At 35.4% G+C, this 16,367-nt stretch overlaps 2 protein-coding genes across 3 annotated transcripts in view; both read left to right on the top strand.

Moving 5' to 3' along the window:
- The window catches only part of LOC111044760, a 42,705-nt gene extending 36,346 nt beyond the window's left edge, over positions 1–6,359 (top strand). Inside the window, exon 5 of the mRNA XM_022329978.2 lies at positions 5,042–6,359. Within this exon, the coding sequence (XP_022185670.2) occupies positions 5,042–6,023 (982 nt within the window). The 3' untranslated portion in view covers positions 6,024–6,359. The remainder of the gene's footprint in view (positions 1–5,041) is intronic.
- A 6,570-nt stretch (positions 6,360–12,929) lies between these two features.
- Positions 12,930–16,367, top strand: part of LOC111044756 (testis-specific serine/threonine-protein kinase 1) — a 28,442-nt gene continuing 25,004 nt past the window's right edge. For both annotated transcript variants that reach the window (XM_039440655.1, XM_039440656.1), the window contains exons 1-2: positions 12,930–13,346; positions 15,470–15,669. In XM_039440655.1, coding sequence (XP_039296589.1) covers positions 13,235–13,346; positions 15,470–15,669 — 312 coding nt within the window. In that variant the 5' untranslated portion in view covers positions 12,930–13,234. The remainder of the gene's footprint in view (positions 13,347–15,469; positions 15,670–16,367) is intronic.

The following is a 16,367-nucleotide window of genomic DNA, read 5'->3' on the forward strand; positions in this document are numbered from 1 at the left end:
ATGTTACTGGGACATAAATTGCAGAGATTTCCATGCTCAATCTTTTCCACTTTTTTTTTTGTTTAAATTGTCTATGAAGGATGATAATTGAGCATCTAAAATCAAACTTTGAATAGATGGGGCAAAGCTCCTGGAATTTTTACAGATATAGGACTTGTTGCAGTTGATAGAGCTTATCAATGACTATTCCAGGTATAAATTTGATCAAAATCTTTGGAGCCGTTTTCGAGAAAATCGCGGAAAACCCTGTTTTTGACAACATTTTCGCCATTTCAACGGCCATCTTGGATTGCATTTGATCGAAATTGTTCGTGTCGGATCCTTATAGTGTAAGGGTCTTAAGTTCCAAATTTCAAGTCATTCCGTTTATTGGGAGATGAGATATCGTGTACACAGACGCACATACACTCATACACACACACACACGTACAGACCAATACCCAAAAACCACTTTTTTGGACTCAGGGGACCTTGAAACGTATAGAAATTTAGAAATTGGGGTACCTTAATTTTTTTTCGTAAAGCAATACTTTCCTTACCTATGGTAATAGGGCAAGGAAAGTAAAAAATAGGTTATAGAACAACCAACTGTTCTAAATTTTAATATGAAAAAATCTGGTGTGGCGCACTCACACAACTTTCCTTGCCGTTATGAAAATTGATCACCTGACGCTAGTGTTCACGCGCACCTCAAGTCTACTATTGAGACATTGTAAAACCTTCCTTACCAATGGTAATGGGGCAAGGAAATTAAAAATACTTATCATTGAATGAGATTCTAATAATGTTATCAGGAAAATTTCAACAGGCTGATTTCACACATCTGTGTAATCACTTGTCAGCTGATTTATGATGAGTAGTTCTATAGTCTGATTTTTACTCTAATATTGGCGTATGAAGGAGGCTCCTTTTTCCTTTCATACTAGTAGTTCTGTGAACAGTAGACCTCACGCAGTATTCTCATCCACAAGTACCTGATTGAAACTATAGACCTTATGGAAATACAGCAATAGACTGGCTTCTCCACACATCTGTGTAATCACTTGTCAGCTGATTTATGATGAATAGTTCTATAGTCTGAACGAAGTGAGGTCTAAGATTCAAGTCGACAGTTTGGCATTTCTCTTAATGTTTAAATGTTTATATGTTGCGCATTTACGGCGAAACGCGGTAATAGATTTTCATGAAATATGACAGGTATGTTTTTTTTTAATTGCGCGTCGACGTATATACAAGGTTTTTGGAAATTTTGCATTTCAAGGATAATACAAAAGGAAAAAGGAGCCTCCTTCATATGCCAATATTGGAGTAAAAATCAGACTATAGAATTATTCATCATAAATCAGCTGACAAGTGATTACACAGATGTGTGGAGAAGCCAGTCTATTGCTGTATTTCCATAAGGTCTATAGTTTCAATCAGGTACTTGTGGATGAGAATACTGCGTGAGGTCTACTGTTCACAGAACTACTAGTATGAAAGGAAAAAGGAGCCTCCTTCATACGCCAATATTAGAGTAAAAATCAGACTACAGAATTATTCATCATAAATCAGCTGACAAGTGATTACACAGATGTGTGGAGAAGCCAGTCTATTGCTGTATTTCCATAAGGTCTATAGTTTCAATCAGGTACTTGTGGATGAGAATACTGCGTGATGTCTATTGTTCACAGAACTACTAGTATCTACAGAAATAAGAAATCATTTTAGAGAACAAGATCGTTTATTACTGAAAAAAATATGTGTGTTGACTACATGAGTTCAAATTCACGGTCAAGAAATGGACAAGATGTTCAGGAAGAAGGAGGAAGAAAAGAAGAAGAAGAAGAATACAAAAATACAAGAACATGACGGAGAAAAAGAAATAATAAAATGCTAGTGTAAATACTGGTTGTCTTCAGTCCAGTAATAATGCTATCTATCAAATTGTCTCTCACACTCTCACTCACTCCCTCTCACACACACTCTCTCACTCTCTCTCTTTCTCTCTCGCTCTCTCTCTCTTCTACTTCGTCCATTAATCTCTCCTCCTTTCTCCGCCCACAACTATTATTTTAGCCTCATGTTCCAGTCTTGATTGTTTTTTTTTTCTCTTTTCATTTTTGGATCTTACAAGCATCTTTTACAGAACCCTCCATTATTAATTAACAACCCGCGGCGTTGTATATTCTAGTCTTTGTTAACTATGTTTACTTTTTCTTTATATTCTCCATCTTCTTCTTCAACTACTTGTGCTCCTCCTCCATCTTTTCCTTCTCCACCGTCTACTTATTTTTTCTTCCACTTCATATTTTTCTTGCATCTTATACTTTTCTCACCTTCTCTTCTTCTTCTTCTTCTTCTTCTTCTTCTTCTTCTTCTTCTTCTTCTTCTTCTTCTTCTTCAAGTCCTTGTGCTCCTCCTCCATCTTTTCCTTCTCCTCTGTCTACTCATCCATCTTCTTCCACTTCTTTCTTCTTCTTATCCTTCTCCTGTCTCCTACATCCTCTCCAGTCTTCTTCTATCTCTTCTTCTTCTCCTTCTCCTTCTACTCCTCTCTTTTCCTCCTCCTTCCACTTCTGTCTTCTTCTTCTTCTTCTTCTTCTTCTTCTTCTTCTTCTCCTGTCTTCTTCTTCTCCTTTTACCTCCTCTCCTGTATCCTTCTTCTCCTTCTACTGTTTTCTTTTTCTTCTCATCCTTCATCTTCTCCTTCTTTTTCCTCTCCTGTCTTCTTCTTCATCATCTCCTTTCCTTCCTTCTTCCTCTTCATCTTCTTCTCTTTAGTCTCCTTCTTCCTCTCCTTCTACCTATTCTTCTTCAATCTTCTTCTTCATCATCTCCTTTCCTTCCTTCTTCCTCTTCATCTTCTTCTCTTTTGTCTCCTTCCTCTCCTTCTACCTATTCTTCTTCAATCTTCTTGATCGCTATACTTCTCCTCCCTTTTTCACTGATGCTCTGTTGTATCTTCTCAAAAGCAACGTGTTGCATACGAAAACATACACAAGGAGCTTCAATGTATCTGTCCATAAGCAACAGATGCTGTTTCGTATCTTCTCAAAAGCAACGTGTTGCATACGAAAACATACACAAGGAGCTTTAATGTATCTTTCCATAAGCAACAGTTGCTCTTTTGTATCTTCTCAAAAGCAACGTGTTGCGTCCGAAAATATACACAAAGAGCTTCAATGTATCTTTCCATAAGAAAAAGATGCTCTTTTGTATCTTCTCAAAAGCAACGTGTTGCATTAGAAAAGATACAAAAGGAGCTTTTTGGAGTTACGTCCTTTTAGCCCAACACAGCCTATCAGCTGGCATTCGTTCAACATGCTCTCTCCATTGTTGGTGATACGTTGCAACTCTCTCATTCATGAAGAATGTCTGTGTGTAGGGAGCTTCCTCCATCTAGGGATCTAGGGTCTCTGAAGCCTGATGTTTTTGCAAAGCCCTGAATATTACCCCGTGAACCATACATTGCCTATATGCCGTTTCAAAGTCATGGAGGCACAGCCATGTGATGCATACTGTATGTTTCTGACATTTTGTCTTGCTTGACTAACCCTACTTTTTCTTTGTTTCCAGTTTTCAACAGCTCCAATCAGCTGTTCCTGGACAAAACAGCTGGCAGACTTCGCCGGCCTAGCCTGGGTTCTGACACGCTGATTTTCAGGCTTGCCACTTTTGCGGTTCCCCTGTTGGGCGCCATGATACTTTTTATGTTGGTCACACTGGCTGTCAATCTGCTCAGGTCAGATGCCAACGAGGAGAGAATGATGGCTATGAAATTGAGGTGTGTACTTCAATGTTCTTCCATTATTTTTTATATATTTTTGCATATTTTGGACCTTGAAAAGGCATTTGATAGCTGTATTGCCTTACTATGATGATGAAATGGCAAGGGAATCTGATATCATTTTGGATATCAAGGCATTTGATAGCTGTATTCCCTTACTATAATGATGAAATGACAAGGGAAGCTGAATTCATTCTGGATTTTTGATAATTTTGGACCTTGACAAGGCATTTGATAGCTGTGTTCCCTTACTATAATGATGAAATGACAAGGGAAGCTAAATTCATTCTGGATTTTTGATAATTTTGGACCTTGACAAGGCATTTGATAGCTGTGTTCCCTTACTAATATGATAAAATGACAAGGGGATCAGTGATAGTGCTAGTTTCATTCAGGAATTTTGCACATTGTGGATCTTGACAAGGCATTTGATGACTGTATCCACCTACTATTCTCTTACTCAAATAAGGAAAAATGCACATTTTAGACATTTTAGTATGAGTTGACTTTGAGTGTAGTATCCTATGTAATAGATCAAATTATGAAAGTGATTTTCAATCCACCATCCAATGTTTCATACAGATATAACAAAGTACACAATATTATATACAGTAGAACTCCAATTATCCGAACTCTGACTATCCGAATCACTTTCAGAAAAAAATGTGTCCAAAAAAAGTCTAAGTGCACTATAATTCTTCCCCCTGCCAGTGTTTGCGTGTTTGCTCATTATATTGTCCTTCCCTTGTATATAAGTACATTTTATTTATATTTAAAACTTGTGAAAATATCATGTTTCTTTCATTTAATTCAATAAAAAAATAGTGCAATATCAAAACGTAGCTGTTTTCTCTCCAATGGCAATTTAAAAAAAACTGATTAACCAAATATTTGATTATCCGAATGGGTCCTGGTCCACATTGATTCTGATAATTGGAGTTCTACTGTAGTATATACAATTTATATAAATTTAGCTTCTACAACTTGGTGCCTGGTTCATCATTTTTCAATTTCATTTGAACAGGAGAAAATTGATTACTTTGTATGATTAATGTTGTAATTCCAATATTTATATTCCACTCAATCTAATCTCTAAATATTAAAGTGATTTCCACTTCTCCCAAACCAAAGTAATATACTTGTAGCCCAAAAAATCAGTTACTTTTGTAGTATATTTCTAAAAGAGTCATTATTTGTATTCCATTGATTCAATTGAATCAATAACATAATTGAAACTTCAAATTAATCAGTATTTTCCATTCTTTGTCGCAGGCAAAATGACGCTGCCTCCCTTCTGCTGAACAAACGTCATTTTCCCAACAGTGCCAGCAACCTCAATGACTTTGACACAAGCTCCAAGAAAGTACCTCTGCTGTATCAATATGACAGAACCCATCTACCCACCAACCACCTCGGAAACCGTGTAAACCTCCTGTACCCAATCCTCCCAGGACACCATGATGAGAAGAACAAGACCAATGCAAAGCTGAACAATGTTTCAGCACCTTACCACACACCAGGTACCAATTTGGAACAACCTCTGCTGAAGATCAACTCTGGACCTCACTTCCAAGCCATTGGGTACAATAGCTGGGGAGGGGTTGTAGCCAACAATTTGGGACCATTCTGCCAGGATACATCTAATATATCTGCAGCTTTGAACCAGTTTGTTCTGTCATCAAATTTTGGAGGGTGCCAGATGAACACCCCTCTGGACAACTCATCAACATCAGTGGACATTGGAGAAGATGGTCCTTGTTGTTCCTCAGCATCCCTTGGTGTGACATCAGGTAATTCTGATGTTACAACACCAAACAATGTTGTGGGGACAAGTGATGCAGCATCTGGTGTTGAGGGAAATGTGTCTGCAACTTTGGGACATGTTGGCATAACCACTCCCGCAACAAATCTTGCAGATGTGATGGGTGTTCCTGCAAGAAATGGTGCAACTGGAGTCACTGGAGGGACAACATCAGGAATTGTTGCAGGAACTTCAGGAATACTTTTAGAAACTTCTGGAACTTGCTGTGATTGTTTGGAAACAAAAACCAATCTTCCGCTCTCTGGATGTGTTTCACCTTGCAACAGATCATCAACTACAGCTAACAACACACCTTGCAACCCCCAAATGTCACCAAATTCCCCTCATAATGTCATTCCTGGGAGCCTTTTTGGGTATGGGTGCATCCAATGTTCCAATCCCCACAGTTTTTGGACCGTTTGCCTGTGTCACAACCCAGGCGACTTCCGATGAGCATCCTATCTACAGTCTGCAGAAATCTAGTGAGCTGCCTTTCTGCAGTCTGAACAAGTCGCCGCCATCTTGTGATGGAGCTTGCTGCAGTGGTTGTTCCTCGAAATGTTTTGACAAGAATTATGGTGGCCATGTTTGTAATTTGTGTCAGGGAGCTTGCAATGATAGACTGAGTGCTGTAACAGCGTGTAACAATTTTGACAGTATAGATGATACAAAATCTAATTACAAGAAGAATTTGATGCCGCCATTCTGCACAAATTAAACACATTTTAATCCAATTTTACAAAAAGATTGCAACTTTATTGCTCTATCAAATCTAATCACGATCAACTGCTGATTTGCATCCGTCATCCACTCCTTCTTCTTCACCATTTTCGGAGATAATGTGTCCTTACCAGCTCTAAACAATGCATCCTTTATGTTACTCCACTTGTCATTGACATTTTCAATGGCCTTAATATCATTTTTTACAACTTCAAGATTATGATTGACTTTCTCTTTTGCATTACTATTACTATGCCAATAACTAGCTCCCCATAAAACTGATTCAAATGGTTCATTGAAGTATAATCTGATAAACTGTTTATTTTTATTGCACATCTAGATCTGTATCTATTATTAATTATGAATCTATTTATCTCTAAAGGGGTGCTTCACAGTTTTTTATAGAATTACTAGTACCCTTAGGCTCAACTGACACTTAGGCGACTCAGGTGGAGAAGAGACTGGACTCTAGTGGAGAGCATGTGTTTTGAAATGGTGACGTCGCGGAGACTAGAATCGACTGGTCTGAGTGTCACCATTTGGAAACACATGCTCTCCACTAGAGTCCAGTCTCTTCTCCACCTGAGTCGCCTAAGTGTCAGTTGAGCCTAGTGCCAGTGCACAAAAGCTGTTTAAATTTTTATAGTTATTAATTCCACAAGAACCAATCAGAGAAGCCGGCTGATAAGGAGACCTTCTCTGATTGGTTCTTGTAAAAATAATCATGGTTGAAATTTAACCGGCTTTTCTGCAACCGGCGCTGAGAGTTGCAGATAAGCCGGCTTATAAAAAAGGCCTTCTCTGATTAATTCTCGTTAAATTAATCACGGTTAAAATTTAACCGGCTTTTCTTCAACGGCGCTTAGATTTTCAATGTATGCATTATTGCTTTTGTAAAATATTTTGTAAATAATACGCTTTCATGAGTACTGAAAACTATTTTAGTTATTAATTTATTATATTTCCCAATATTTCCAACATTGATTTTATTCATTTTTGCTAGTCATTTTAGAAATCTATTGTTGTATTCTCCTCTGAAAATTTTCTGTTTCACGTTTTTTAGAACTTGTCAATAATTATTGTAATGAATATTCGTTTTTAAATGTTTAATTGCATTTATCACAGTGATATCATTTGCAAAATAGAATAATAAAGGGCGGCTTTTCTCTATCAGTATCAGTGAACATGTCAGGTACAGTGAGAATATAATCCCCATTAGTTATAAAAATTACATACCAGTTCGGTCGGGCTAAGTGTGAATAGCCGCATTAAAACTCATGGGAATTATTTTCACTGTACCGGTCTCAGTCTCTGATACAGATATGTGGAAATCCAACTTAATTATTTTTAATAATATTATAATCAATATAAGGGAAATCCCCTCAAACATATTCCACTCATGTGCCTAAGATATTGGTCAAGTACTATTTTTGTACAGATTGAAATTAATGAGAAATTGTATTAATTTATTCAAATGACAATTAATGAATATTATTAAACCAATATTACTATTATTTATTTATTTAGAACAGTCACAAACTCGATATTTGGAAAGAGAAACAGGCAATTGCCCAAAACTTCTTCAATTCCTTGATTTTGGCACATAAATAGTCCAAAGTGAGGTTAAGTTTAATTTTTTTTTATTATTATCCTAATTATATGCTGTAAATCACCCCGAAGACTTCTGCTACTGCAAATATTAACAACAGGGTAAACAGCTATAGTGAGGTCCACGTTATAATGGCAGTGAAGAAAGATAGGAGAGCAACGTTGCCGATCCTCTGTCTTGTCAATGCCTTTTTTAGACGGTAGCTGATACAGGTTTATTGATGTAATATCAACTGTTCAATAATCAATTATATTTTATCAAGCAAGAAATTATATTTTTCAATAATTCAATAATGATTTTTATAAATAAGATGAGATATTTTGTAAATAGCTAATACAGGTTTATTGATGTAATATCAACTGTTCATTCTGGTTTAAATAATCAATTATATTTTATCAAGCAAGAAATTATATTTTTCAATAATTTAATAATGAATTTTTATAAATAAGATGACATTTTTTATTAATTTATTATAAAAAAATAAAGTACATTCATTTATTATAAAAAAATAAAGTACATCATTTATTATAAAAAATAATTAGACTACAGTATCTCAATTTGTTCTATAAGAAAGGCTTCTTTTATAAAAAGTATCCATTTTGTCACTATAACTGAAATATGTTAAAGAAGCCACAGAGAAGGAATATCAGAGGACGCTTTCAATGTTGCACTCAATTGTTCGCCATCAATGAATAGTGGATACCCAACAATTTATTCTCCAATACGCCACATCTCCATAAACCTGTTTCCCGACTTTCTAATTTGGTTGTAACCTATTCGAGTTCAATAATTTATTATGTAGAATTTCTATAATTGATTATCAATTCTACATTGTTAGAAGACGATCTGGCAACAGAGCAAAGCGAGAAAGAGATAGTGCTATCAGCTTCGTTCAATGATAGACAGGGATAGCAATACGATTGCTAATCAAACACTGCCATTATAACGTGGACCTCATTATGGCTGTTCACCCTGTCGTAGTGGTAGAGTACTAGTTTTTAGTAGAGTAGAGTGGGATAGTACTCTACCACTTGCCTTCTCCCACCATCGCTTCTCGCTCTACTCTACCACTACTATGCTAATGAAAAAAGTCTCGAGCTAGTAGAGTAAAGTCGTGCCGTAGGCTATCAAGTTTAAGAAGTATTGTTATTTATAAAGAAGTGTTAATGATTGTTTAAGTGTTAATTTATTAAAAAGTATTGACATTTTAAGGTTAGTTTTGTTCATTAGACAACACACTTTAGCTACCGTACTATTCTCAATTTTAGTGAAAACAGTTATTTGACCAAGTAAGTAGAGTAGAGTTAGCTCGGTATTTATTAAAAATCTGGTGTGGCGCACTCATACAACCTTCCTTGCCGTTATGAAAATTGATCTCCTGACGCTAGTGTTCCCGCGCATCTCAAGTCTACTGGCCTATTCAAAGATTTGAGCCAGCTGGTGACAGGGCAATAACGCTGGAGACACACATGAGGTCTGCTATCTCTTCGTAGTGAACGATTTAATAGAATCAACAGTTGTCAACAGTTTGCAATTGATATAATCACAATTTCTCGTATTTCGAGCTTATTTTCAATTTTAGGTGAAAATGTTACTGAACATTAATTGTAGAGATTTTCATGCTCAATCTACTCCACTTGATTTTTTTTGTTTCAATTGTATCTGAAGCCTGATAATTGGGAATCTATCTGCATTGATGGGGCGGAGCTACTGAAATTTTTACAGATATGGGACTTGTGGCAGTTGATAGAGCTTATCGATGACTATTTTAGGTATGAATTTGATCAAAATCGTTGGAGCCGTTTCCGAGAAAATCACGAAAAACCCTGTTTTTGACAACATTTTCGCTATTTCAACCGCCATCTTGAATTGCATTTGATCGAAATTGTTCGTGTCGGATCCTTATAGTGAAAGGACCTTAAGTTCCAAATTTCAAGTCATTCCGTTAATTGGGAGATGAGATATCGTGTACACAGACGCACATACACTCGTACACACACATACGCATATAGACCAATACCCAAAAACCACTTTTTTGGACTCAGGGGACCTTGAAACGTATAGAAATTTAGAAATTGGGGTACCTTAATTTTTTTTGGAAAGCAATACTTTCCTTACCTATGGTAATAGGGCAAGGAAAGTAAAAAGTGTTAATAATTGAAAAGTGTTAATTATTATTAAAAAGTGATAATTTATTGAAAAATATTGACATTTTAAGGCTAGTTCTGTTCACTAGACAACACACTTTACCTACCGTACTATTCTCAATTGTAGTGAAAACCGTTACTCGACCAAGTAGAGTAAAGTTAGGTAGAGTTAGTATGCCAGTTACTCGACCACTAACTCTACTAGTGAAAACCAGGCTTAACGGTGAGCACACCTGACTAGCAATTTTAGTAGGTACCGGGTTCGATTCCCGGGCTGGCAAATAATTTTTGGATAGTAGCTCTCATCGAATTTCCATCTAGCTGTTAACCATGTTGTCAATATTTGCAGTAGCAGAAGTCTTCGGGGTGATTTACAGCATTAATTGGGATTTTTGTTTAAGGGCCGATTGCACAGTGAGAGTTTAAACTGAATTTTATTTTAAACTGGATTAAATCCGTATCAAGTCTAGTTTGTTATAATGTGTTTCATTTTGAGTTTAAACCACCAGTTGATTAAATCGAGTTTAAGCTTTGACTGTGCAAACGGCCCTAATAATAATTATTAACTATCTTTGTTATAATTGTTTTCATTTTTTTCAATGAAATAATTGAAAAGACTGATTATTTCTAGAAGTAACGTTTTTAAATCCACCTGACTTCAAATATCTCTTGAAATAGTTCTTTTGTAGATATTTTTTGTAAATTTTGTACAATACGTTTGTACTTAATGTACTTATTAGGATATGAATTTGAGATAGTGTGCTAATGTATTTTTCTATACTGCTATGTGATTTTGTAAATTATGACGATAATTTTGGTAAAATAAATTGAATTGTGAAATTTAGACTCACAGTTTTTACTTGTATATTCCAACCCCGAACATTTCATTAAAAAAGAAAACTCATTGGCGGTCATCGTTCCAAAGGGAGCACTGAGAGTACGGCGCTTACTTATAAGAGCAATGTATTAGATATGGTTCTGAAATCTATTTAGATTCACGTTATAAAATCAATGGAAAAGATAGGATGGCAGAGTGGCCAATTTTATTTTTCCACTGCCTTCCATAGTAGATAGCTGTGATTCAAGTCATCCCCGTATTCAGAGTGTCCCAAAAGTAAAGTGCCAAACTTCGGGAATAGGTTCTATGGGTCAAAAAAAAGAGAAAATGTCGAATGATCTTTTTTCCCAAAACGCTTCATTTACGAGATATTCGCCATTTTGTATTTTTACAAAATAATTTTCATCTTTGAAGTTATCCAACTGATCGCTATAAAATCGGTAGGTATGTTCAAATAAGAGAGATGAACTGTAGAAAAAATATTCAACTTCGTCCAATTCAAAAATTCAAAATGGCGGCCATTTTAAACTTTTAATCTAAAATTGCGGGAAAACGGTGATAGATAGAGAAATTCACCAAGAAATATTTTTTAGGAAATTTTATTTACAATCAGTCAACACCAAAAAAATGAGAATCGGATGAAGCATGACAGAGATACAATGAAAAGTGGCCATTGCTGCACTGATTACAGAACGCAAAGAATCACTTTTCCGCTCTAGTGCGGGAAAAATTTTCTGCACTCCAGATTTGCAACATGGCAACGCAAAATACTTAGTAGGTTATATGGAGCAACAGTGCAGCAAAATCAAAATGAAGTTGGTAACAGTGACTGCTGTGGCTGCTATAGTGAGCAGAGGTGCAACCAAGCACAACGCGCTAATTATTATTCATTATATATTATAACCAAGGACAACGAGGACTTTAGGATTTTAGGATTAAGGTTTTTATCAATAATAAAATTACACAGAAAAACATTTGATGCATTTCAGGCAATTTTACCCATAATTACCCACTTCTCATATTCAATGGTAACTGTAGGAAAAACTTAATGTGAAATACGTGCGCAAAGTTCCTCTGCTGCACTCAAGAAACCATTCCGCCCTCGCCTTAAACGTTTCTTTCGGTGCAGCAAACTGTCACTTTGCGCACTAGTTGCACAAATAACTATTTCGGGACCAAGTTTCGCTTATTTCGTCACATAATATCTTAAAAAATACTGTAGCTACAGATCTGAAAAAGGTTTTGTTTAATTTTTCAGTTCATTTTACATAAAGTACGCTAAATTGTACATCTTAATTAACAGCCAACAAAATACCTGTAGGGCTTCGTTTCAGCAGGGGAACTGAAATCTTTCACTCTGTATAACTTGGTAACTAAGCTTTTTCTGACCTATGCTAATTAGAGCTTTTCTCCTTCTTCTAATGTGTGCAATCACGCCCTGACTTATGGGCACTTTTTTCAGAACACTGTATATAACACTCTGTATATTCCAATGATTTAATAATACATTTCCAAAGTAGAGTCTAAGTATGTTTTCATTCGGTATATTTATTCATAGCCCATAATCGATTTGGCAACTGTGTGGAGTTGGTAAAGGATAGAGATATCTGCTTTGTCTAATGACAGACAAGGATAGCGAAACAATAATTTTTATTAGGTGCTGACTATAACGTAAATTTCACGGTGGTTATCAAGGATATCATCTAATGAAAATTTTGGAAAAAACTAGTTAAAATTAGCAGTGTGTGATCTCATAACCTTAACCTTTGGAACATAAACTTTTTATCAAAATTTTTGGAGAGAAATAGTACAGGCTCAGCCTAGTTTTTCCTTTAATGTCATAATTATATTATGATTATCATAGTATTTTGTACAATAAATGAATGAAATTCTGAAAAGTTTTATAATTCCTTTTATTATATTCATTCAAGATCTTAATTAAAAATTGTACTCTTGAATACAATTTGGAATCATCAGTTAAATAAAAACAACATAATTTTCAACTTCAATATGGTAGATTGCCTAGCAACTTGAGTTACTTATATTTTAGGTTAATTTATTTTTAAAGTTGAGATATATCATAGAACTCTGAAGTATTTTGAATGTAGCTATAAGTAAAACCGTTTCTCAATTTACCAAATTAATCTACTGAAAACCGTGTCATTTTATTTCATATATAATTTTCCAAAAAAATCATCAAGTATGAATTTTCTAAAATAAACACAAATAGAAAGAAGAACCACAACAAGATTTTTGAAAAAAAATTTATCACCACCTTGAACCTCGCGAAAGTTGGAAGGAAAATTTTGTAAAAGTGTAGGATTTGAAGAATTTTGTGGCAAATTATTTTATGGACTTGATACACTATCCAAAATTGAAGATGAGTTGTAAAAGTTTAGATCCAAATTTGTCAGTAATGTTAAAAGATCATGGTTACAAGATTGGGAAATATTTTGGTGAAGGTAAGCCTAAAGTAATTTATTATTTTTTAAATAAATTCAGTCACCTGACTCATTTGTTTCAGAGTTTGCATATGTTTCTTTTTATAATTCTAGAATTCTACCATAGAGAGAAAATGGCATAAAAAGATATGCCATGGTATAGGGCGTTTATGTTGCAAATGTGACTGTTAAAAGGTTGTGCAAAGGCTAAAAATAAACTTTCTACTTGTGATATAATAGTTTCTACTACTAAAAATGATAGTTTTTCGATTTGTACATCAACAAGCTATCAAAATGAAAAAGTTTTCTCAGGAAAACATTTTTTTCTGATCATTACTTTTTGAGATATGAGCGCCTAAAGTTCAAATTTTTGGGACAGAACTTTTCAAATTCGGTACAATATAAATCCATGAGATTTGGAGGATAGATTCAACATGGTATTGCTGATCTAGTAAAAAAAGTACTTTCTGAAAATATCAATTTTTGAAAAAGTTATTCAATTTATCAAAAATAACTCAACTGAAAGTTATTTTTGGTCATTTTTAGTGAATTGGATAACTATCATAGAAATTGATATTTTCAGAAAATTTTTGTTTTACTAGATCAACAATACCATGAATAATATCCTCTAAATCTCATGGATTTATCTCTTACCAAATTTGAAATGTTCTGTCCCAAAAATTTAAACTTTAGGCGCTCATATCTCAAAAAGCAATGATCGGGAAAAAAATGTTTTTCTGAGAAAACTTTTTCATTTTCATAGCTTAATGATATACAAATCGGAGAACTATGAAAAATATCACCAGTTGAAAGTTTTTTTTAGGGCCGGTTTCCGAGCTCCGGATTTAGCTAAGTCCTAGATTTTAAACAGCTGGAGTCAGAAAATTGGCTTTCCAAAACGGGGCGTAGTCACAGCTTTTATAACAGTAGTCGTAGTTTTTATTTTCTCATTTCTATAATTGGAAACGTTTTTCCTTGACGAAATTAGACATTCCTAAATAATTCAAAATAGCTGAAACTTTACACTATTTTCTCTTTATTTTATTTTGTGTTCAATTTTCTAGTTTTTCGAAACTCAATTCAAACGTGACTATGACAATGACTGCGACTACACCCCGTTTTGGAAAACCAATTTTCTGACTCCAGCTGTTTAAAGTCTAGGACTTAGCTAAATCCCGAGCTCGGAAACCGGCCCTTAGTCTTTGCACAGCCTTAAACTGAGGATTAATTTAATTCCTCCGTTTAAGGGATAAGGGTGTTTCAAAAGTAACATTTTTTTCATTTTTTGCTTACACGCTTTATCTTGGTAACAATGCGTTCCACCAACATGACTAACCGAACAAAAACGAAGATTGATGAAGTTAACAAGTTAGTTTCTAGTAGAGGTTTGTAATATTTGTAATATTTCCTCTCTGCAATCACAGACTCGACTGACTCTATTCGACAAATTGGCAACTGCGCTTCCACCTATGACTCAATCCATCACTGCAATTGGCTGATCTCCCTCCATTTTTCTGCGCCGCAAATTCCTCCAAGTCTGAAGAAGATTTGCACAGAGCATAATAATAGACTTTGAGAGAAAAATCCTGAGAAGGATATTTGGAGCCATTAAGGAAGGAGATGCTTATCGACAGCAACATAATGCTGAGCTGTATGATCTGTATGGGAACAAGGATATAGTTACGGCTATCAAGCTGGGAAGATTGCGATGGGCCGGACATGTGATCCGGGCAGATGACAACTCACCTATTAAGCAAATCCTACAGGCAAAGCCAGAAGGGAAACGTCGACCAGGGAGGCCGCGCCTGAGGTGGTTAGATGTGGTGGATCGGGATGCTGGAGCGGCCGGACTGAGAGGATGGAGACGATTGGCACGGAATAGAGATGATTGGAGGCTTAGGCTTGGGGAGGCCAGGACCCTTGAAGGGTTGTCGCGCCAGTGATGATGATGATAATAATAGACAGTAGCATAGAGAAAGGATTAGCGTAAGTCCATATTTATGTCTATATGTTTGTCTCTGACAGTTGTCAATAGTAATCGGCTTGGAATTTGGAACATACACGACCTATACCAAGGAATATCCTCCTATGCTATTATTTCTTCTTTGCTTATACACTTATAAATAATATCATCCAATCTACAGGTTCCTATAGCAAAGTTTATGAAGCCTACAAATTTTACCCGAATGGACGTTTCGGTAGAGTTGCTTGCAAGGTGATAAATTGCAGAAAAGCTTCGAAAGAATATGTGGAGAAATTTCTCCCAAGGGAGTTGGACATCTTAAAGCAGCTCTGTCATACAAACCTGGTTCATGTTTATGATATTCTGGAGACTAGTAATCAGGTAAGAGGATAAAATAATTTATAGTGAGGTCCACTTTATAATGGCAATAGATAAAGATAGGAGAATAGCGATGCCAATTCTCTGCATTAATTAATTATATTTCTACACTGTCAAAAACATGATTGGCATCGTTGTGGACCTAGAAAAGGATAGTACCACCGGCTTTGTCGAATGATAGACAAGGATAGCATAACCAAAGTTGAACAAATACTGTCATTATAACGTGGACCTCACTTTAGGCTATTGAATGAATAAACCAATATACAGAGTGGGTGAAAAGTCTGAGAACGGCTTAATATCTCATTCATAAAAGTGATTTGACAGTGGGTGTGATTGGGAATCCTACTCAAATTGAAAAAACTACTTTACAATGACTTTAAAAATCTGGTCCGCCATATTGAATGCAACTTCATTTTTTATATAGGATGGTGGTCATGTGATACATGATTTCAATAGGGAATTTCAAGACAAAATAAATGGCGGAAACCGCACATTGATATCTCAAACCGTTTAGAAGATATTCACATTATTAATCAATACCACTCATGTATTTCATTTCTGATTTGCATTGTACTGATTTATAATGTGAATATCTTTTGAACGGTTTGAGATATCGATGTGCGGTTTTCGCCATTAATTTTGTCTTGAAATTCCGTATTGAAATCATGTATCGCATGACCACCTTCCTATTTAAAAAA

This window comes from Nilaparvata lugens, chromosome 14, assembly GCF_014356525.2.
Source record: "Nilaparvata lugens isolate BPH chromosome 14, ASM1435652v1, whole genome shotgun sequence".
Lineage (NCBI taxonomy): Eukaryota > Metazoa > Arthropoda > Insecta > Hemiptera > Delphacidae > Nilaparvata > Nilaparvata lugens.